Genomic DNA, 24,162 nt, shown 5'->3' on the forward strand with positions numbered 1-24,162 from the left:
ATCAAATATAAAATCTGGTTTGACCATCTAATCTTATATAACCTGCTCCAGTCTCCTTATACTTTAAGCCCTTCTATGTACTCTGTGATCCAATGAAACTGGCCTCTTTACTTTTTTTTTTTTTTGCTTTTTGGAGGGGGGAAGGTAGGGCAATTGGGGTTAAGTGACTTGCCCAAGGCCACTTGGCTAGTTTTGTGTTAAGTGTCTGAGGCTGAATTTGAACTCAGGTCCTCCCGACTCCAGGGCCAGTGCTCTATTCACTGCCCCCCTCTTTCCTATTCTTTACTACACTTTTACAGGCTGCCCCTCAAGCACAGAATGCTTTTCCCCTTCATCTCTGCCTCCTGACTTCCCTGGCTTCCCTCAGGTCCCAGACAAAACACTATCTAGGAAACCATTTCCAATCCTTATTGATTCTAATACCTTCTCTTTTGATTATTCCCAATTTATCACATCTATAGTTTGCATGTTGTTTTTCCCGTTAGATTGTGAGGTCATAGAGAACAGAGATTGTCTTTTTACTTTCTTTGGATCCCTAGTGCTTGGTAAACAAAGTAGTTGCTTAACACATGTTTATTGACTGACTGACTGACTACAGTCATTTGGCAGGGGGAGGGAGCACTATTCAAGCATGGTTAAAGCATAAACCATTTTGTAAGGATGTTAAATACTCAGCTTAGATTTCAACTCCATTAAATACAATCTGAACAAACACCAAGGGAGACAATTTTTTCAAGGGCCTCCTCCAATGCCAATTTTTTTTTTTCAGGGCAATTGGGGTTAAGTAACTTGCCCAAGGTTACATGGCTAGTTTTTTTTTTTTTTTGTGGGTGTTAAGTGTCTGAGGCTGGAACCGAACTCAGGTCCTCCTGACTCTGGTGCCAGCACTTTACTCATTTTGCCACCTAGTCACCCCCTACCAATGTTTTTTTTTGTTTTAAGGCCAATCATGCTACTACTGTTGCAACCACAACCCTCAGCTAGATGCTACTATTGTCATTGTCATTCACAGTTGTTATGGTGGCATAAAGAAAACCGAGTAGTCACACCCAGACAATGATTTATTTAGCAAAGCATGCCTTGAAGAAATAAACCAGGTCCAAGGCTCTCAGTAGACAAGCACCTAGAACCTTGGCTTTTACACAGTTAATATACAATTTGGAGGAGTGAAAAACAGGATTGTAGGAATTGAGACACCAGGATTCTTATTGGTGGAGGGAACTGAGAGAGACTGAGATGAAAGGGAGAGGGGTAATCTTCTGACATTCCTTAAGTTGGGTGCCTTTTGGGAAGGGAAGTAATCTTGTGACATCCCAAATCAGGTCACTTACAAGCAACCGAAATTTAGCTTCATAAAATGGTGGATAAAGGCAAAATGGAATCACAAAGGTTATTTTTTAATGTAACATTTCTCACTTACGTGTGTGAGATAAAAACACACACACACACACAATTTTGATCCTGGTGTTCCCAACCCCCAGGATGATATATTTAAACACTTTACCTATTAAAGATTTCTGGACAGAATGATAGGGTACCTTAAGAGACGTCAAAGGTGAGAGGCATAAAGAGTCCAAGCAGAATCATAATTTCATATATCACCTAAGGAGACAAATCTCGTAATATAGATTCTACAGGTAAATTAAGTCAGGTTATAGATCAAAGTACTTAGAGGGCTCACCATGGACTAATATGAGAGGAGAGATTTGCATGTCACTAAAGTAACCAAGAAAACTCAACAAACATAAACACCATGAAACAAAAAGTTAAGATAATGATCACCGGTATTAAATAAAGTCAAGTCTCCTTGTATCCTGATAGCCCACTCCCAATGTCCATTAAATCAGCACATTTCATCTTGGGTCCCAGCTGTCCTATGTAGTCATTGGATCCCTGGAAACATTTACCCTTGGACATTCTGAAATAGGCCTCTTCCTCAGGACAGTTCTGAAGGAAGTTCCTCCTAGTAGATCTGCTTCTCTGGTTCCAAGTCACTTGCAGGGATTCGTAGGTAATTCTGCTAAAATCTCCCAGTAAAAAGACTCAAGACCATTTCCTCATTCTTATAGAAAACAGTCTTGTCCTGTTGCTTTCTCAATGTTTCCTACTCCATTTAATTAGAAAACTTTTGGTCAACTGGGCCAAACTGGTCTCTAACTTGCAGATGACTGAAGCTGAACAGAGCAGAGCAGACAAGGGACAAGAGAGTCAGGATCAAACAGAAGTTATTTTCTATTGTGAGGAAAGTGGTTTGCAAGTGAAGTTCTCCTTCCTAAGACTGGGGGTGGGTGGGACTCACTCACTTATGGCATGGGTAGGGTTTTTAAGCATGAAAACAACAAATGACTGAACCATAAACACAGGTATACTTGGGTCTTGAATAAACGGTTCTCCGAGTTATTAGGGTCATTGAGCAGTGTGGTTGTTCAGTGGGGCACAGAACCAGGATTAGCATGGCCAGGACTTTTCACTCTTGAGCAGCAGTGGGGTACCTGACTCAGGTCACTTAGAAATTGCAAGCACTCAGAATTGTTAAGCATATCAAAGACTGTGAATGATCACTTCAGATGCAGCCTTAGCTTCCAAGTCAGGGTTGCCTAGAAAGTAGGAAAGTTCCAACAAATCTAAATCATTAATAAAATTCATTACACATATCATACCAATTGACATGGAAATTATAGAAATTATTTTCATCATTTCTAGATTTTACATGTTTGTCCTATCCACCACTCCCAGCCCCTTGAGACTATTATCTCCATATAACCCTGAAAGAATGATATACTTCAAGGACCTAATCTTATACATGAATATATAACTATTAGCAAATAGATGGGAAGCTAAAAACTCATTTACCTAGTTAAACAAGATATAATGTTGACCACAAATACAGAGCAACAGCATTAAGATCTTTCATATTTGTGTCTTATTATATTATCTTAGATTTTTAAGTATCAATCTGTTGATTAATAGGTTTAGTATTGCAATAACAAAAATTTCCATTGTTCACATACCCTGATTATAGAAATTTGCTATGAAAGGAAAAAGGAGGGAAATAGTTAATGGCAATATCAAGACTGTCTCTTTAAGGGCACAGACTGATCTGACATAAGCCATAACAGGGAAAAACCTGCTTACTTCAGATTGATCCCAGGTAAGAGTCATAGCTAACAGCCAAACATATAGCAAAGTTCCAAATTTTTCACAGGGTATCAAAAGTTAGGCTTAGAATTAACCATATGGGAAAATTTCCTGTTCAGAAAAGACATAGCACAACAGAGAAACTAAATCAGGAGGATCCTACCCTAGCCTACACCAAGGCTGTCCTCTCAACTTTCCCAGACACAAATCTACTAGGAGGAACTTCTTTCAGAGCTGTCCTAAGGAAAAGACCTATACCAGAATGTCCAAGAGTAGATGTTTCCAGGGATCAGATGATTACATGAGACAGCTGGGACTCAAGATGAAATGTGCTGATTAAATGGATATTGGGAGTGGGTTACCAGGTTACAAGGAGACTTGATGTTATTTAGTATTGATGACCATTATTTCATTGCTTCAACTTTTTGTTTCATGGTGTTTATATTTGTTGAGTTTTCTTGGTTACCTTAGTGACATGTAAATATGAATTTACACAGAACCTGTAGCAGTTTTCAGACTGTATTCCCTTTGGATAGCACATGGCATTTCCCTTAAATGTTGAACAATGACTTAATGACCCTTCAAACAACTGTACCTGAAATTGAAACTTAGAACAATATCAAATTGCAGTCCCATGAGACTGTACCTCAAACTGCAAAATTTCATTAATCACATCTTAGGGCTAGACTCTTCTTCTCATGGTCAACTCTCTCTATATATATATTCTATCTATACATGTATATATAGTGCTATGTATATATGTAGTTAACAATGAGCACATATAAAGACATCTCATTTGTCTTTTATTTATATTTTAAGAAAATTACATTCTGGAGTTTCATACATATTGTGAATACATGATAGTTGACTCCTAACCCCAGAAAAATGTTGACTATAATAAGCCTCCAATCTGTATTGCCTATTCACCCCAAGAGAAGATTGAAATATTGAAATCTAAGTCTACTGTTACTAAATTGATTCAAGTACATGACTTTAGTACAGACTATTTATTAACAAGTACAATTTCATAATTTTCATAAGTGATACCCAAATTAAAAAATCAGATAAAATTCACTTTTTACTATCAGCAAACCTTTAAGCTTTGTGGAATAGATTATTCCACATCAGCCACTGACTATAGTCATCTACTGTTCGATAAACCCAAAGACTCCAGCTTCTGGGATAAGAACTCACTATTTGATAAAAACTACTAGGAAAACTGGAAAAGAGTGGTAGAAACTAGGCATGGACCAACATCCATACCCTATGCCAAGACAAGGTCAGAATGGGTACATGAATTAGGTATAAGGGTGATACCATAAGCAAATTAGAAGAGTTAGGGAAAGGGTTTGCACAAACAAAACCAATACAACCAAGATTAGAAGGAAAGCAGAAGAATAGGAAACAACTTTTACAGCCAGGGTTTCTGTAATGTCCTCATTTCTCAAATATATAGAGAACTGAGTCAAATTTATGAGGAAATAAGACATTGCCAAATCAATAAATGGTCAAAAGATATGAAAGGGGAAGTTTTCAGATGAAGAAATTAAAGCTATATATAGTTATATGAAAAAATGTTCTAAATTACTATTGATTAGAAAAATGCAGATTAAAACAACTCTAAGGTACCACCTCACACCTAACAGATTGGCTAATATGACAGAAAAGGAAAATTATAAATGTTGGGGAAGATATATGAAAATTAAGACTCTAATATATTGCTGGTAGAGTTGTGAATTGATCCATCCATTCTGGAAAACAATTTGGAACTATGCTCAAACGGCAATCAAACTGTGCATATCCTTTGACCTAGCAATACCACTACTAGGTCTGTATTTCAAAGAGATCATAAAATAGGGAGAAGGACCTACATGTACAAAGATATTTATAGCAGCTCTTTTTGTGGAATAATCTATTCCACAAAGCTTAAAGTTTTGCTGATAGTAAAAAGTGAAAGAACTGAAAATTGAGGGAATGTCAATCACTTGGGAAGTGGCTGAACCACTTGTGGTATATTAATGTCATGGCATACTATTGTGCTATAAGAAATGACGAGCATGTGGATTTCAGAAAATCTTGGAAAAACTTACATGAACTGATAATGAATGAAATGAGTAGAACTGGGACAACATTGCACACAGTAACAGCAACATTGTGCAATGATCAACTATGATTGATGTACCTCTTCTCAGCAATACAATAATCTAAAATAATTCCAAAAGACTCATGATGGAAAATACTATCCACATCCAGAGAAAGAACTATCCATATCCAGAGAAAAGCCTGAATGCAGATTGAAGTATATACTATTTTCACTTTTATGTTGTTTTTTGTGGCTTTTCCTTTTCATTCTGTTTCTTCTCTCACAACACGATTAAGGAGGAAATATGTTTACATGATTACACATGTATAACCTATATCAGATTGCTGATGTTATGTGATCACTGATGTTAACCCAGAATATCTTGCTATATTCTATCTGAGTAGAGAACATAAGAAACAGCACTTTGGGGGAAGGAAGCTATCTGAAGCAATTTGGGGGCTATAGGTAGAGGGTTATTTGCACCGTATTGGGATACCTTTTTCTTCTTAAATATCCCTGTTATGTACTTAGGGAGAAAATTATTGGAATGAAATCTTATAACTTGTAATAGTTTTCAAGTGTAATTAGTATATAAAACCTTGGCTATGAAAGGGCCTGAGAGTGCAAACCAATTCTGTGCAGAGAGAAATAGCGGCGACACATTGCTAAATGATTTTTAAATTAAATACAGAAAGTAAGGTTAGGGATATAATTAGGACTCTTTGTTATCGTGCTTCTAGTTGCCTGTAATTCAATACACATGACTATTTATAATTGTGAAAAGCCAGACCAACGTACACAATCTCCATGAGGTCAAATATAATAATAACTGAACATTACAGTTCTCCTACTGCTAAAAACAGGGAAGAGGTCATGAGCAACCACACCAAAGCGTCAGCTGATTTCTTACTTCTGTAGTATACTCAGACCTAGGTAGTCATATTTCTCCTTCTTACCCAATCATGAAAACCATGGCCACCACAATGGGGGCCAAAAGGTTGAGCAGGGATTCAAGGAGGCAATTAGAAGCAGGAATGTGCTGAAGTGTCTGTTCTAAAAGATATGAGGTTCACATAAAATCAGTTCATGTTTTTAAGAAAAAGCTGATGATGCCACCCCCTGCTCCCTTTCCACAAGTACCTGCTAAGATTGATATTAAGTCTTCTTTAGAAACTTTCCATAGTCAAGCCTCCCTTTAATTTTAATTTAGCCTAAGTTTACCTGTAGTAAGAATGATTCCATTTAGGCCCCTGCTTAGAATTTACATATTCACTGACGAACTTAGACTTTTTTTTTAGGTTGACTAGACTAAGGAGGGCCTTGGGGCTCAGCTTCCTTTTGATACTATTTATCAAGCATATTGTAGATTAACTCAGTTTAGCAGTAGAAACCTCTGCTTAACAAGAAATCAACAAAAAAAATCTATATTAATCAAGGAATTTTTATGGATAACTTCTAAGACAGAAAGAGGACACTGAAGTTCTAAAATTGAGTTACTTAAAGCACATAGGTTTTTCTCTCTCATGTGCTTTCTAGACAAGTTTCTATAAGTGTTTGCATCTATTCTCCCCCACAAATATTGAGTGCTTCAGTGAGAAAGGGTGATTCAAATTTACATCTGGATTTTGCTGTATTTATTATTCATGTATTCACTTTAATATAGAAGTAACTAAAGTGTTATTATATCTTTCATCTTATCTCTAAACAAATCACTATGTTTAAGATTTCAAGGTGTGATCGTTGTGAATGGCTGGTTGGGGGTTAACAGAAGCATATTGGTAGAGACCAGAGATCTGAAATAGTGAGTAAGAACAGTATATTCACCCATAGTAGGACTATGCCTATGACAGTGAGAAAATTTGAATGTAACTGCAAGGAAAATCTAAATCTGGCCTTGTGAGGAAAGATTAGAAAGAACAAGCCAGTTAAGAGACTGAGTCCAGGTTCCCCATCAGCAAGGAGTGAGGTGCTGCAACATCTGTGGCTGTCCCACATACCCATTACAAAACAATGCAGTGTCCTTTAATCAGATATATCCCCATCTAGAATTTCTCTCCTACTCTCAAAACCACCCTAGGCACCCAAAAGATAACAATCGTCAATAGCTGGAATTTTTCAGGTCCTGTGATCTTTTTCTGGATTCAGACTCAATCTCAGTAAAATTAGCTATGAAGACTCTCTTAACGATTGACATAAGACAAAATTCTAAGCCAGACTCTCTAGATGTCTTCAGAGAGACCAGATGGCTTTTTACCCAGTTCATTGTAATGATACACTGGGAAAGATGGCATCCTGAACCTTATCCTACTTTTATTCATAGCTAGAAGACACTAGAAATGTTCATAGACCAGGATGGGAACTAGAGCAACAAATATCAACTAAATATTGGAGTGAATGAGAAAATAGAAGCAATAGTCAAATGAGAAAGAACCATCCAGGTAAAGTGGAGAGTCCTGGGTATTAAGTCAGAGGCCTTACGCTTGTATCCCATCTCTGTCACTTATGGCCTGCATTGTTCAGTCATTTTTTGGTTGTGTCTGACTCTTTAACAATCCCTTTGGGGTTTTCTTGGCATAGATATTGGAGCGGTTTACCATCTCCTTCTCCAGTTCATTTTACAGATAAAGAACTGAGGTAAACAGGGTGAAGTGACTTACCTAGGGTCACAAAGCTAGTAAGTGTCTGAGGTCAGATTTGTACTCAGGAAGCTGAGACTTCTTGACTCCAGGCCCAGCACTTTATCCACTGAGCTGATGTAATATTATACAAATAACATCACCTCTCTAGGCTTCAGTTTCCTCATCTATAAAATGAAGGGCTTGTACTAACTGAACTTTAAGGAGCTTTCTACCTATAAATATATGAACAATTGAATGTGGACTTTATCATAGCCAGGTAGAAAACAGGAGAACTTTGGAACAAGGTTTTGATGGTTTTAAGTTGTGTTATATGGTTCGTGGCTGTAGCTATGAATGCAATAATACATACTGTTGAACTATTAATATCTTATATAAATTTTTTTTGCCTTTTTTGGGAGGGCAGTTGGGGTTAAGTGACTTGCCCAAGGTCATATGGCTAGTAAGTGTTAAGTGTCTGAGGCCAGATTTGAACTCAGGTCCTTCTGACTCCTGGGCCAGTGCTCTATTCACTGTGTCACCCAGCTGCCCCAATATCTTATATTTTTGAAGAGGTTTATGGGGAGGATCATAGGATTGTAGATTTAGGTGTGGAAGGAATCTTAGAAGCCACTGAATCCAACACCCTCATTTTACAGATGAGGAGACTGAGGCAGATAGAGATTAAGTGACTTTCCCAGGGACAGACAGTGAATGTCTAAGGCTGGATTTGGACTCAGGATTTAGACTCCCAAATCTAGTGTCCTTTCTGTTCTACCACATTGCTTCTCACCTTATGAGGAATACAAGTAGATTTTGGGGTCCCCATGAGTTATAGCAAAGACCAAGAGATTTTTTTTTTCCTTTTGGAGAGCAATTGGGGTGAAGTAACTTGCTCAAGGTTACATGGCTAGTTATTTTTTGGGTGGGTGTTAAGTGTCTGAGGCCGGAACCGAACTCAGGTCCTCTCGACTCTGGGGCCAGTGCTCTTACTCACTGCGCCACCTAGCCACCCCCAACCAAGAGATTTAAGATTCCCACTCACAAAGTGTACTGTAACACCAAGGAAAGGCAACTTCCCAAGGTTCAGAATACCAGCATAGGTGCTCTCCATTTTATTCAGTGACAAACCAAGAACAGAGAAGGTCAAAACATGACATCATTCAAAATACAGCATTTACTAAGTGTGATTAAATAAGCTCCAAGTACTACCCCACCCCAGGACCTTCCAATCATTCAATCAATTACAAAGTCCCTGTTCTAAATACTACTCCTCCACCCCCAGGCTATACCTTCATTTAGTCCACCACAAAGCCCCTCTTCTCAAATGGAGATTAGTTTCCAAACATAAGTAAAGTACATTCATTTGCTCAACCATAGAACACAAAAAGGTCAAAAGTTCTCCACCCCTGGATCACAATTGAATCTACCCCAGAGTTACATCAATTTTAAGCACAGCACTTAATACCCAAATGGAGGTCTTTTCTTCATCTTGACAAGAGGCAAGTTCTCAGCAATCTTAGTTCCTGGGGAGACAAGGCTTAGCCAGGCCATAAGATACATTGCCAGTCCCATCATGAATTCATCCTCTGTCTGTAGAACAGTCCTAGAACCCCTGAAAACATTAGCAAAACCCTCTCCCAGGATTTCTGTAAACATACAACAAGAAAATCCTTCTTCAGGGCTTCTGAACCAAAAGAAAGGTTCCCAGACCCCTGCAACAACAGCACTGTCCTTCACCAGTGGACAGTATTCACTCTCTGTCTGCAGGACAGTCTCAGGGCTTCTTAACCAAAAGCCAGGTTCCAGGACTTCTTCAACAACAGGACAGTCTTTCACCAGTGGACAAATCTGGCAAAACAACATCAAAACAGACAGACAAAGTACCAGCAAAACAGCCATGTCTCCTCAGTCCTTGGCAGCTCAGGGGGCAGGTCTCAAAAGTCCAGGGCGATTCAAAGTGGCCCTCAGCAATCCTCTCAGTCTCTCTCTGCCTCCACGAGGTGTTGCTTCCAAAAAGTTCTTCTGCCTCTCTCTTGTCTCTCCAAATCTATGTCACCAGCTCCTCCCAGTTCAGCACTCTCTTTTCACATCAACAAGTCCATCCCACAGGTGGGATTAGCAAGCTCTGGGTTTTAACACAATCAATTTGAAAAACCAAGCCAATACAGGGGAATCTTTAAATGCCATTACTATCACACAAAGGTACCAAAGTTCCAGGTTTCTGTGGTTACCAGATAAGATTCTCACATGTGGCAAGTGACAGAAATAGCCAATCATTCTATTCATGGGTTTGGCTCAATTTTGACCCAAGGGTTTGTTTTTACTAGATTTAGGGGTGTGCACACATATATCATAAACATGACAATATACTTATACTTATCTACAACTATCTCTATATCCACATATAATTATATCATATACACATATGAACATGTATATACATGCATACACATATGTATATACATACCCACGTCATAAACATAACCAAATATATCCATCTCTATACAAACATATAATTATGTGTATACATATATATACATATGATGTGCACATGCACATACAGATATGTGTGTATATATGTATTACGTATACACACATATAAGGTAGTTGGGTGTCTCAGTGAATAGAGGCAGGCCTTGGAGTCAGGAAGATCTGAGTTCAAATTTGACCTCAGACAATGACTAGCTGTGTGATTCTGGGCAAGTCACTTAAACTCTTTTTGCCTTAATCCACTGGAGAAGGAAATGGCAAACTACTCTAGTATCTTTGCCTAGAAAACCCTGTGGACAGTATGGTCCGTGGGGTCATGAAGAGTTGGACGCAGCTCAACAACAACATATGTGCATGTGTGTACACACACATATATAGTGAGCATGTGTATATGGTTTGTGTGTATCTTCTCTCTGATCATATTTTTCTCTTTCTGGAAACTTGTGCTTGCCTAGGAATATGATTTTAACATTCTTCTCTCATCTCCAAATGGAACTAGTATCTCTTCTTCCTGTCTTCTTTGGATTTCCTAGAAATATTACCTGAAAGAATAATAATTTTTAAAAAAGGAACCAAGAGCTTACCTGAATCAAGTGGTAGCTGAGGCACATATCACCTTCATTTGACAGATAGGAAACTAAGTGTCAAGGAAGTTCAATTGCTTGTTCAATGTCTCCTGGCTAATAAGTGACAAAATTCAGGGGAAACTATGGTCATCTCCTCTTCACACTGTCTTCTATCTATGACCTGAAGCAGAGTTCTGATTGTGCTACCCACCCCCAGTAAAACCTGCTGGTGTTCAGCCTGGTGAGCAGACTCTAAGAAGAATTGCCACTATTCTGAAATCTGAATTCTACAAGACTTTGGGATTTTCCTAATGTAAAATGGGCCCTTTTATATAGAAATATTGACTTCAGAAGGCATAATGACAGATATAAAAACGTATTTTCCCATCTTGGGTGAAGCATAATCCTTTCCCTACTATGTGCCAACTCAGTCTCTAAGGTTGGGGAATAGGTTAGGTGCATAGTTTAGCTTGGTCCCCATAGAGAACAGCTCTAGGGCCAGGGCCAAAACCCTCCTTGGGTTGGAATACTAGGTACCCTGGCTCTTCAGGGCTTCCATGCTGGGCTGACTGGCTATGTCCCTCTGCCAACAATCCTGGCTCCACTGTTGAGACTTGAATTTCCAATCCTGTGGGGATCACCTCCAGCAACAGAAACTGAGGATGAACGACACAAAACTGACCCCTCCAGGCTCATTTCTTAGAGGAGAGGGTAAAGGGGGTAGGGCAGGGGAAGGATAATCCTTCCCTCCTCACTGGTTCAGTTCTTGGCATTCACACTGGATGTAATAGCAGATGAGTCCCAAAAAGGGAGAAGCTGAAAATATGACAGAAAAAGGGGATGACCCCCAGCCCCGCAAAAGGAGCAAATGACCCAGTCTTGCCAATTTTAAAGCTTCAGGTTGCCAATCAAAGGCTACCCCCAATCACATGGTAGGGGATGGATGCAGCAGGCTCCATGTTAGGGAACCTGGGCATGTCCAAAAAAGGTCCCTCAAGGGAATCTCCAGGTTAGAATTGGGCATGCCTAGAGAAGCACAGGTTACAGAGAAGTAAGCTATCCACAAGTACATATGAAGCACCTAACATCTACCAAAAAAATAATAATAATAATAATAGCATTTAAAAAGAAGGAGGTTGGGTATGGTGGGAACTAGGAAGATGGTTCTTCAAATTCTGCCTCATGTGACCCTCAGCAATCAGTGGACTGACTCTTGGTGCCTTTGGCCACTCTCTGAGAATCTAAATGGCAGAGCAGGTGCTGCTGAATTAAGTCAGTGGAGGGAATTTCCACAGCTGGGAGTTTCCCCTTTCAATGAAATAATAACTCAGGTTCCTTTCTCTAATAATAGCAATAGTTCTTTTAAGATCTGCAAAGGATTTTACAAATATTCTCTCATTGTTCTTCACAATTCCCTGAGTTGTCTGTGGATATGTAACACAAGGCATTTTACACAGAAATGTTAATTCAGAAGGGATAATCACAGTTAGACAAAACATGTACTCTCCCTACATGTGAAAGGCATAATCTCCCCTCCCCCCCACTTTTCACTACCTCTGTCTCTGGGGACTCTCTAGGGAGGGGAAGGGGATTAGGTTCATCATTTAGCTCAGTTCCCATAGAACACAGAGCTAACTGCTATTGTTATCTCTACTTTGCAGGTGAAGAAACTGGGGCTGAGAAAGTGACTCATCCAAAGTCCCATAGCTAGTAAGTGTTTGTAGCAGTATCTGAATGCCTGTCTTGACTCCAAGGGCCACCACTCTATCCATTGTGTTAACTTTTTGTTGCTGTTGTTTAGTTGTTTTTGAGTCATGTCTGACTTTTTGTGACCCCATTTGGAATTTTCTTGGAAAAGACACTTGAGTGGTTTGCCATTTCCTTGTCCAGTTCACTTTACAATTGAGGGCACTGAGACAGTTAAGTGACTTGCCCAGGGGTCACACAGCTAGTATCTGAAGTCAGATTTGAACCCAGGTCTTCCTGACTCCAGGCCTAGCATTCTGTTTATCCACCTAGCTGTCCCTTTGTTAACTTTTTGAGTTCAGTTGTTTTTCAGTCATGTGAGACTTTTTTTTTTTTACCTTTTTGCCTATGCATTTTATTTACATAAGAAAATGCCAGTCAGCCTAGACAAACTTTGAAAGCACCAGTGGCTTCCCAAGAGAATTTTTAAGACATTACATGGTTGAGAAAGGATTAAACTACAAATAAATAGAATTCAGAACAATTGAGGAAAAATTATAGGGAATTATTCACTCTAACCAACCTTGGCAGTTATTGGGAATGTTTCAAAAATTAACCAATCCATATTGTGGTGCCAGTTAAACTTGTACTGACCACATCAAATCAGAAGGGTAAATGACTTATCACAAACTCTTAAACAAATGGACTTGTATGCCAATTACACTCCAACTCTCAGAGCTGAGTCAGGGAGAGGAGGTATATGGCTCAAAAGGTTAAACCTTGCTCAGGTCACATCTAACATGGATCAGATCTTTTACTTAAGAGGTTCCCTAACAACTGTACATGACATTATACCTCTATTTAATACTAACTTATGTCTAATACCTCCTGGGAATTAAATACATCTTCACTTCCAGCTTAGCTAATTAAGAATAAATTGTTAAGAAGCTACCCCAAACTGAGACCAGGTTTTCAAAAGTAATTGGCTATTGGGGAGGACAGGTAGCACATTGAGTAAGAGCACCGGCTCCAGGTCGGGATGACCTGGGTATCGAATCAGGGCTTAGACACTTAGCACCCACCCAGAAACACCTGGCCGTGTAACCTTGAACATGTTACTTAACCCCCGATTGCTTAAAAAAAAAAAAAGTAATTGGCTATTTTACCTAAATTGGGCCTGGGCCTTTTTGATTTTAGGAATGTAGTGCTCCCTAATACAAGTCCTGGTTTTTCTCCAATTCAGTTCCAGTAGAAAACTTTTTAAATGCTATGTCCAAATAAAAATTTGCAGATCAATAGAGTTTGTCAGAGTCAACACAATTGAATTGAAAACAAGTGTAGGTCTTTTTCTGCAAAATAAAACTCCTTCATTATGACAATGCCACTTACTATAGTTTTGAAACAGCTTAATTTGACTTTTGTGTGTATTACATATAGAATTCTCTAACACACTTATTTCCCAGTAATATCCCATCTTCTCTGTAGCACCTGCCATAGGTTCCCCCTCACCCCCACAATGTAACATACATGTTTATTTAAATCAAGAAATTTTTAAACCCTTACACATATCCACCCAATACTCTACTTACTAGTGCTATTTCAGGATTTGTTTTGAGGCAGTTTAACAAAGCTGGAAAATTGCAAAATATCTGTGATAGGGATATTTCTCTTTTAAGGAGGCTATTTCACCTGTCAAATTTAGTTCTACAATTCCAAGTTTTGGTTCTAAAAACAAACTTCTGATGTAATTTACTGTAGGAGGTAATAAAACTCCATAGAAAGAATGCTAGCTTTCAGTGCTAATCTTAAAAAGTTGGGAACTTTTTTACTATCACATACTAACTACATTATACCACATATAAGTAACAAAGCAGCTAACAGGTCAGTTTTCTGCTTAGTGGCATACCTGACATTCATTGCTTTAACTTAATTCACTAGATTACCTTTATCACCCCCCCCCCATAGCATTACTTCTATCTGGCACAATTAGAATGAGGTAATGCTAAACTCCATATAAAGAATTCTCATTTCAGTTAGTGAAATTATCTCAAAGAGATGGACAATTACATAAAAATTTCTACAAGACCATGCCAATTTCCTTAAAAATCCATCCAACCACATATAGCCTTTACCAGATGACTTCTTGGTGTTTAGAGGAGATTGTCTAGCTAGAAAAAGTAATGGAACCATTAGCCAAAGGCTTTGGAAGGGCATTTGAAAAAAAATTCTACATCAGCTTTCCCCCATAAACTACAGAAAGGGGCATACCATTTTTTTTCCATTAAGAAGCTAAAGTACAGCTCTAACAGGTCAGGTAACATTTCTATCAGCTTTGTCCAAAGGTAAACTACACATTTTTTAAAACAAAAATTACAATTGTTAGACCAAGTGAACTCATTTGCCAGTGTTACTTTTGTGCCAAAAAATTTTAGCCAAGATTCTGTGGCCAATGGATTTATTTGTTCCAGGTTACTTTAAATGCTTTTCATCCCCATTGAATTCTAATAATGGTTGACCCAAAGAACACACAGGTTTTGCATTAAACTGTTTTAATGGTCTCAAGATTCTGTGACAGATTTTTGGTCAAGTTGTTTCCATTTAAAAGTTACAGATTTTAAAAACTAATAACTTAAAACTGTCATGAAACAAATGGTCCACAAAAACATTCCTTTCCTCCTCAAGCTTTTACGATGTGTTAACCTTTAAAAGTTTGGTTAAAGGAGACAAACAAATAGTTATTTCATTTTGTTCCCTTAAAACTAGTGGACTTGTACAAAGAGTTAGAAACTAAGTTCTAACTGTCTGGACAAAAGAATGAGAAAGCTTAAATACATTTTAGAGTCAGCCCAATTCAGGGTCAAATTTATGATTACAGGAAAGGAATTTTTTTAGAAAGATAAGAGAATTGACAAGGTGTTGACTGACTTTATGACCTAGAACCTCTGTGTTTTCTTTATCATTAACATGCCATAATGCATAATACATGCCCCACAAAATATTTAGATAAGAAAAGGTTCCATTATTCAAGAGAGTGTCTTAGGTTCAGGGTCTCATCCTTGGCAGAAGAAAGAATGTTCTGGGGCGGCCAGGTGGCTCAGCGAGTAAGAGCACCGGCTCCAGTGTTGGGATGACCTGGATCAGATCCAGGCTCAGACACTCAGCACCACACCCAGAAATAACTGGCCGTGTAACCTTGAGCAAATTACTTAACCCCCATTGCTTAAAAAAAAAAAAAGAAGAAAGAATGCTCGTAAGTTAGCCCCATCTGGGGTTAGTTACATAGGAAGAGATATTTTCTGAGTTTACTCAGAGAATAAAAAAGCTGTTGGGTCCTTTTTATGATCTCAGGATGTCTCCATTTTCCTTTTGTAAGGAGTATGTCCCAAGAAAAGGGGACATCCTACTTTCAGCTTTATTTGGTCTCTGGAGTTGCTGACACAGGAAAAGGCATTTTTAAAGCAAAGTAAAGCAGTCTGTTTGATTAATTCAGAGCTTGGCCAAAAAATATGATACTTCATGATTATCAGATGCATTGTAATCATTAAACCAGTCTTTTACTTTTAAACTTAAATGGCCAATTGAGACAAACAGTTCTGAGACTGTTCTTCCACCACTGATTAAGACTGGAGTGGCAGGTGTTATACAGAATATTCATTTAGCTTTCTGGGCAGATTTTGTGACCTTGCCAGCTCCAGCAGCCTTCTTGTCAACTGCCTTGATAACGCCAACTGCAACAGTCTGCCTCATACCACGAACAGCAAAATGACCCAGAGGAGGATAATGAGAGCTTTCCACACACACAGGCTGATCTGGAACCATGTCAATGATGGCAGCATCACCAGATTTCAGGAACTTAGTGCCGTCTTCCAGCTTCTTACTAGAAGGACAATCAATCTTTTCTTTTTTGCCCTTTTTTTGGGAGGGCAATTGGGGTTAAGTGACTTGTCCAAGGTCACATGGCTAGTTTTTATGTTAAGTGTATCAGGACAGACTTGAACCCAGGTCCTCCTGACTCCAGGGCAGGTGCTCTATTCACTGTGCGACCTAGCTGCCCCAACAATCAATCTTTTCACTCGCAAGCAATGTGAGCAGTGTGACAATCCAGAACAATTGCATAGCCAGCACTGATTTGGCCTGGATGGTTCAGGATAATAACCTGTGCAGCGAAACCAGCTGTTTCCATATGTGGGTCATTCTTGCTACCACCAGCCACATTACTACAGTGTACATCTTTGACAGACACATTCTTGACATTGAGACCAGAGCCTCACTCAGAGCTTCATGGTGCATTTCAGAAGACTACTTCAGTTGTAACATTGATTGGGGCAAAGGTGACCACCATGCCTGGTTTTAGAACACCGGTTTCCACTTGGCCAACAGGTATGGTACCAATACCCCAGTCCTGGAGGGGGAAAGAAAGGGGCTTGTCTGCTCGATGAGTTGGTGACAGAATACAATCCAAAGCTTCAAGCAGTGTAGTTCCATTAGCATGGCCATCTTTATGAGTGGCTTTCTATCCCTTGAACCAGGGCATATTAGAGCTTGGCTCCAGCATGTTGTCATCATTCCAAACTGTGTCAGGGTTATAGCCAATCTTTTTAATATAGGTACTGATTTCCTCGATGATTTCCTCATATCTCTTTTGGCTGTAGGGGGCTCAGTGGAATCCATTTTGTTTACGTCAACAATTCGTTGTTTTACACCTAGTGTGTAGGCCAGAAGGGCATGCTAACAGGTCTTCCCATTCTCTGAGATACTAGCTTCAAATTCACCAACACTAGCATCAACCATCAGGACAGCACAGTCAGCCTGAGATGTGCCTGTAATCATGTCCTTGATAAAATCTCTGTGTCCGGGAGCATCAATAATGGTCACATAGTACTTGTTGGTCTCAAATTTCCACAGGGAAATATCAGTAGTGTATGGGAAAGGTAAAAATGTGGTTTCTCAGAGACTGTTATAGTAAGTAGGTCCTTAGACTTTAGGCCTAAGTTTCCATTTTTCTAGAAATTATGTGATTTTGAAACCTTAAAAATTGCTGAACAAGACTACTGATAAGAGGGAGACAGGCAGTAACCTTGGGAAGAAGCTCAGACCCTGGTTCTCAGACAAAAACTCCTAGATAATGCTAAAAATAATGAAGAATGGAAGGAGCTGGCAGCAGCAGGTGGATTTGACCAATCAAGGAATAGACAGTAGACTTGAGACCCTCAAGTCCAGATAAGAATGTATCAAGTAGACTGAAAAGGGGTCCAATATTCTAAGGTTGTTACTGCACTTGCTCAATAGACTTCATTTATTATGTATATTATCCAACAAGATTAGAGCCTCATTAGTAATAATTATGTTAATGTTTGTAACCCTTGCTTATTTAACCCAGCTTTAGCTTCTGCACGGCGGCCTCCTCTCTCTCCGTGCTGTCCTAGAGACTGGACCGCCCGCTTCTCGGGGGATTCTAATAAATCTTTCTATCTTCACTTTGAGAGGTCTCCGAGTAGTCAATTTGGATTAGGGTCTCCGTACCCCACACAATAGTGAATGATACCATACTCAAATTCAGCCTTCAGTTTATCTAAGACCCAGGCATATTCGAAGGAGCCCTTTTCCATCTCAGCAACCTCCTTCTTGAACTTCTCAATGGTTCTCTTATCAACTCCACCACATTTGTAGATGAGGTAGCCAGTAGTGGTGGACTTGCCAGAGTCTACATGTCCGATGATGACAATGTTAATGTGAGTCTTTTCCTTGCCCATTTTTGTGGAGGTTTAGTGATGGTTTTCACAACACCTGTGTTCTGTGTTCACAAACCTGTTGCAAAAAAGCCATGTTAGACTTTTTGTCACCCCATTTGGGGTTTTCTTGACAAAGATAAAGGAGTGATTTGCCATTTCCTTTTCCAGCCTGTTTTACAGAAGGAGAAACTGAGGCACAGGGTTAAGTGACTTGTCCAGGGTCACATAGCTAGTACATTTCTGATGGTGACTTGCTTCTTGACTCCAGGCCCAGCACTGTATCTACTGTGCCACCTAACTGCCCCTGTGTTAACTTATCTCCCTCCAAATAAAGATATTATTTTGGGAGAAGAGGATGGAAATAGGTGTTAGCAGTGGGAGGGGAATTGGGAAAGGCCTCTTGTAGGAGGAGCTGGCCCTTTGTTCTGAATTTAGAAGGAATCAAGGCATCCTAAAATGTAGCAGCTTTTTTGTTGCAATATATTCCTGAAGGCCCTGTCCTTATATAGAGCTTCATGGAGAAGATTTTAATTTCCTATAAAAATATGATTTCTGGGTTTTGGATTCCTGAACAAGGATTTAGACTAAAACAAATAACAGCTATGACCAACAACATGTCATAAAACTAGAGACAACCATTCTATGCCTACCCTTATTTCAAGTAGCAAAACTGTGTTCCATGTTCTATAAAGTAGGTGCAAACATCTTCTCATTGATTAATCGGGAAATTCTCCAAGATAGAATATAAAGTGTACACAACAAACAAAAACAGCTCTCAGGGGTGCCCACCTATTGGGGAAATGGTTTAACTAATTATAGTATTTGAATGTACTGAAATATTAGTGCTCCATAAGAAATAAGGAAATGAACAGTTTCAGAGCAAACTGGGAAGATTTCTATGAAATGAGTGACGCGGAGTGAAGTGAGCAGAACCAGGAGAACAATTTACATAACAACCACATTATAAAGAAAAATGGCCTTGAAAGACTTTAGAACCCTGGTAAACGCAAAGACAAACCAGGCTTTCAGAAAGCCAAAGATAAAGCTGCTATCCATCTATTACTACAGTAATGATCAACTTTAAAAGAATAAGACGTTTAGGCAATGTATGTCCAATGGAGAATGAGACATATATTCCCAAGTCCAGGAATGTTTTGTTGGTCTGTGCATGTTTATGATGCTTTTTTTTTTTACTTTCTTTTTATAGTTTGTGAAGAGACAGGGAATAGAGAAAAAAAATCTTGTTAATTGGGCAAAAATTAATATAATTACATTTGGGGGGTAAAAATCAGAAAAAAAGAAAGGGGGAGAAAATTTTCCTCTCCCAAAATTTTTACTGACTGCTTTCAGCTTAAATCCAGCCCTTTCCAGAAGCCTTTCTCAGTCCTCCTTAGACTTAGTGCCATTTCTATAACACAACCCTGATTTATCCTGTTTGTGGCTTGCTGTACACAGCTGTTTGCATGTTGTCACCCCCATTAGACTAGAAGCTCCCTGAGGGTAGGCCTGTTTTTTTTCTTTCTTTGTATACTAGAGTTTAGCACAGCACCAGGCAAATGATGGGCTCTTAATAAATGCTAATTTACTGACAGATTTCATTAAGATTCATTAATTTCATGTAAGATTCATTACAGGCTTATTGAGAAAAAAAAATAAATATATATGTATATAAATAAAAATATAAGTATAAATTTATATTTTATATAAATATAATATATAAACATACATTTATAAAACACAAGTATAAATTTATATAATATACACTTATAGAAATATAAATTTATAAAATATAAATGTAAATTTATATAAACATAAATATTTCTACTTTTATATAAATATAATATACAAACCGAAATTTATAAAATATAAATATAAACATAAGTTTTTATATTTATATAAATATAAATGTACATAAATGTAAATTCACATTTATATAAATTTATATTAAAATAATATGTGAATATATAAATTTATAAAATATAAATATATATTTACATAAATATAATAAATAAATAAAGTTCATCGGTGAGGAGGGAGTGCATTCCGGGCGGAGGGGGGTGCGGACCGCAGGAGCAAAGGCCCCGAGGTCAGAGCCGAGGCCGGGTCCCCGGCGCTAACCTGGCGCCAGTCTGGGCCAGAGGGCGGCCGCCATAGCGTCTTGCCTCCTCCGCGCGCAGGCGCCGGCGCGTCTCTTCCGGGCTTGCTGCCGTGGCCCCGCCCCGCCCGTCGCGTGAGCCCTGAGCGAGACGTAGGAGGCAGAAGACGCCATTAGAGGCAGTCGGAGTGGGAGCGCTCTTCCCCCAGGCCCCTGACGTGGAGCGCGGTCCCTCGCCGGAGCTCGGTTGGGCGCTCGAGGTGCCGCTCGCCGGGTGGGGGCCGGGAGGCCGCCGTTGTCGTCGCTGTCATCGTCGTTGTCGCTGTCGGCGGCGGGGCCGGGCCTGAGCCCGCGGGCGGCGGCGGCGGCGGCGGCGGGGCCGGGCCTCGGATGTGAAGGCGCCGCCGGGGCTGCGCTGCGCTGGGAGCTCGGCTCGGAGGGGAAGCGGCGGGCGGGCGGGCAGGATGGCGGCGGCGGCGGCGGCCGGAGGCGGCGGCGGCGGGCCCGGGGCGAGCGGCGGCCGAGCCTATTCGTTCAAGGTGGTGCTGCTGGGCGAGGGTTGCGTGGGGAAGACGTCGCTGGTCCTGCGCTACTGCGAGAACAAGTTCAACGACAAGCACATCACCACCCTGCAGGTGCGCGCTGGGCCGGGGCCGGGGCGGGCTGGGGGCCGCGCCCCGCTGCAGGCCGCCCTGTCACCTGGGGGCGCGGGGCCGGGGGCCGCCTCGGAGCGCCCCCCGCCCCTCAGCAGCCCCGGGCGCGTACGGGGCGCCCTCGAATCCAGAGACTTTGGGGACACTCAGTGTCACCGGCATTCTAGGTGCCTGCGAGATAGAGCGTTGACTGAGCCCGGACTGTGTACCTGGTAGCTAGAGAAAGCCTTAGGCGCTCACCTGGTGGCAGACAGAACCTTCCGTAAGCACCCACTGTGTGCCTTCAGGGAGCGATTGCAGTGAGATAAAGCCCTTACTGTGTTCCGGACGGATGCAAGCTGTGCGGGCGGGGCGGAGGCACCTACTGTGTGCCCGGAGGGGCTGGGGTCCGCCCCGGCCGCCCCTGCTCAGCCGGCTCTGACACCCGCCGAGCGCGGACAGCGCCCCGGGGGGCGGGTGTTTGGGCGGCTGAGATCGGGAGCGCCGGTCCGGTAGGGATCGCGGCTGGGGGAAGCCGGCGATGACTAAGTATTTGTGCAGTTCCATTTTGTGCCTCCCGTCCTCGGTTCTCTTGTGATTGGCAGGACCTGACCCTGGCAGGGTTTTGAAGTGACCGGGTAGGGTCAGAGGCAGTTGCCTTCGTTGCCGGTGTGCGACCTTTGGCTCTGGCTGCCGCCCGCTGTGAAGTTAGACCACTGATAGCAACTTGATACAGTTGCTGTCTGAAATTAAGAAACTTAGCGCTGTAACTTTTTGTGTGTGTTCTTCTGGAATGACTATATGGTTAAAGTGCTCCTCGCTGAGTTACAGTGTAAACGTTGATAGGGAAGTGGAGGTATGTTTGTATAGTTCTCCTAGGAAGTCTGGTGTAGACCTTGCCAAGTAACTTGGGCAACTTACTGAACCTTGTTGGGCCTCAGTTTCCTCATCTGTGAAATGAAGGACTTGGAATAGATGTTTTCTGCTCATCTGTAGAACTGTTGATCCTGCGAAAAATAGTCAAATAAGAGAATAATACAAAAGCAAATAAAATTTTCAGCTAGAGGAGAAATTTTTTCAATCATACTTTTTATCAACTGTCAAAGTTTCATGTTCAAATGGGGTTCCAATTTCAGAATAAAATAAGAACTCAGTAAAGTGATTTTCAGACCTCAGAGTATTATAGAAAATGCTAGATAATATTGCTGTTACTAAGTCTTTGGTGATTGTGTACCTGGTGTTTGTATATATGTATGTGTATTACACAGTGTTTTTTGGAGTCTCAGTTATTTTTTCATTGCTGGTGATTGGTGCTTATTTCAAAAATTCAGAAATCTCCAATGTACAATAATAGTACTTGAAATATTCTGAATTCTCGTAGGTAGGGACTCTTTATGACACTTGGGCCAAAAGAGAAGTGGGCTGAAAGTGAATTTTTGGTAGCTGTAACATGTTTACTCTTCCGAGAGTGCCAATATGTATTAAAGACCTTCTAATATTAAACAGTGTAACAAATCTTGTGTAAAGGTTACCGAACTATATAAGATAAAAAAGAACCAAAGACTATATAGAAACTTAACCAGCTAAACAGGCCTGTAAAGTAAACTTGTCTTTTGAATGACACTTAAATGTACTTTCTTGCTGTTCTAACGTGAAAGTAGAAGATAACAATTTTGAAGTTTCTAATGTATTTTGAATATTTGGCTTCCATCCTTGAACTTAAAATAATGGCACTTTGATTTTAGCTGCCTCCACCATCCACTAAACACTTAAACCAGACAAGAGATAGCGATCATGTGTTTCTGTGTACCAAGTGACACCATTAGGCTATACAAGGATTGAGAGAGAAATTAGAGACTTCCAACTTTAAATCTGGGTATGTTTTAATCTTGGTGAAATTCCAGTTGGAGAGTATCTTGTTTCAGAATTCTGCAAGTTACCTGTTGCATGAAAACATTGAGGCTTAGATCAGTGGAGAGACATAGATATCTATATCTATCCACACACATACATATATGTATATAATATTTTTATTATTTAAAATATTTTATATATTTATATTATAGATATAAGTTCCATGGTATAGTGGAACATAATAGAGGGAAGTTCCAGTGTAAAATACAGAAATGCTCTCAAACTCCTGGATCTTTTAAATGAGGTTGTATAAGTTTGACTTCAGAATGAAAAAAATTGGTATACTTTTAATTTGCAAATGGAGAATGAGTTTGATCTAGTAGGAGAGCACTGGATTAGGAGCCAGAAGACCTGCCTTTGCATTATATTGGATGGCAGGCAGGCAGGAGTTATTAAGCACCGACTATGTGCCAGGCACTCTTTTGTAAATACTTTTACAAATATTATCTTGTAGAATTCTCAAAACAAGTTGGGAGGTAGGTGTTATTTTTACATCTGAGGAAACTGAGAGAGATCACCTGATATGAGCAGGGTCACACGGCTAGAACCTGAGGTTGATTTGAACTTGGACCTCCCTGACTCTAGACGAGGTTAAAACTTCTGAGTGCTAGTTTTCTCATTTGTAAAATCAGGATTCCCGTAATCTCCTAGAGCTCTAGGCAACTCTAACTTAATAACATTTGGTTGATCTACAGAAGTGGATAGGATTTTCACATCAGGAGTTCCTAAACTATGGGAATCAGAGGTCTAAAAAAAATTTTTTTTTAATGCTTACTTTCTAAGTGAGTTGGTCCACCTCCTCAGAACAAGTTTGCAATTTAAGATCTAGATATTATTGTTTCTACAGTTCACCAGCTAGATGCCTGCAGTTCATTATAACCTGACTTTGTCTGTAAGATTGATATTTTGAGCTGGGACAGACAGCCAACTTGAAGTTGATCGGTTTTTAGAAATCCAAATACTACTTTAGTACCTTTACAGGTTAGGGCAAGTGGTGGGTGGCAAACAAGTAAGACAATACATGTTTGAGGGTGCAAAAAGTTTCCTTGTTAGGGGTATTCACAGAAGTTACTTTGTTTTGCTCTCTCTACCGTCATACTAAATTAGCTGTTCTTTGTGGCCCAGGACAGGAGAGACATGATGGGTAGAGAGGGGCTGCAGCACACAGCCACCATTCTGTGGGTACCACTGCAGCTCCCGGGCAATCT

At 40.1% G+C, this 24,162-nt stretch overlaps 1 protein-coding gene and 1 pseudogene across 1 annotated transcript in view; one reads left to right on the forward strand and one right to left on the reverse strand.

Moving 5' to 3' along the window:
• Positions 1-14,916: 14,916 nt before the first annotated feature.
• Positions 14,917-18,468, reverse strand: LOC138156718 (elongation factor 1-alpha 1-like; annotated as a pseudogene).
• A 2,404-nt stretch (positions 18,469-20,872) lies between these two features.
• RAB21 (RAB21, member RAS oncogene family) overlaps positions 20,873-24,162 on the forward strand; it is a 39,494-nt gene continuing 36,204 nt past the window's right edge. The window contains exon 1 of the mRNA XM_069081941.1: positions 20,873-21,043. Within this exon, the coding sequence (XP_068938042.1) occupies positions 20,873-21,043 (171 nt within the window). The remainder of the gene's footprint in view (positions 21,044-24,162) is intronic.

This window comes from Petaurus breviceps, unplaced genomic scaffold (genome assembly GCF_028583685.1).
Source record: "Petaurus breviceps papuanus isolate PSGF00001 unplaced genomic scaffold, PetGlider_PUasm1.0 156, whole genome shotgun sequence".
NCBI lineage: Eukaryota > Metazoa > Chordata > Mammalia > Diprotodontia > Petauridae > Petaurus > Petaurus breviceps.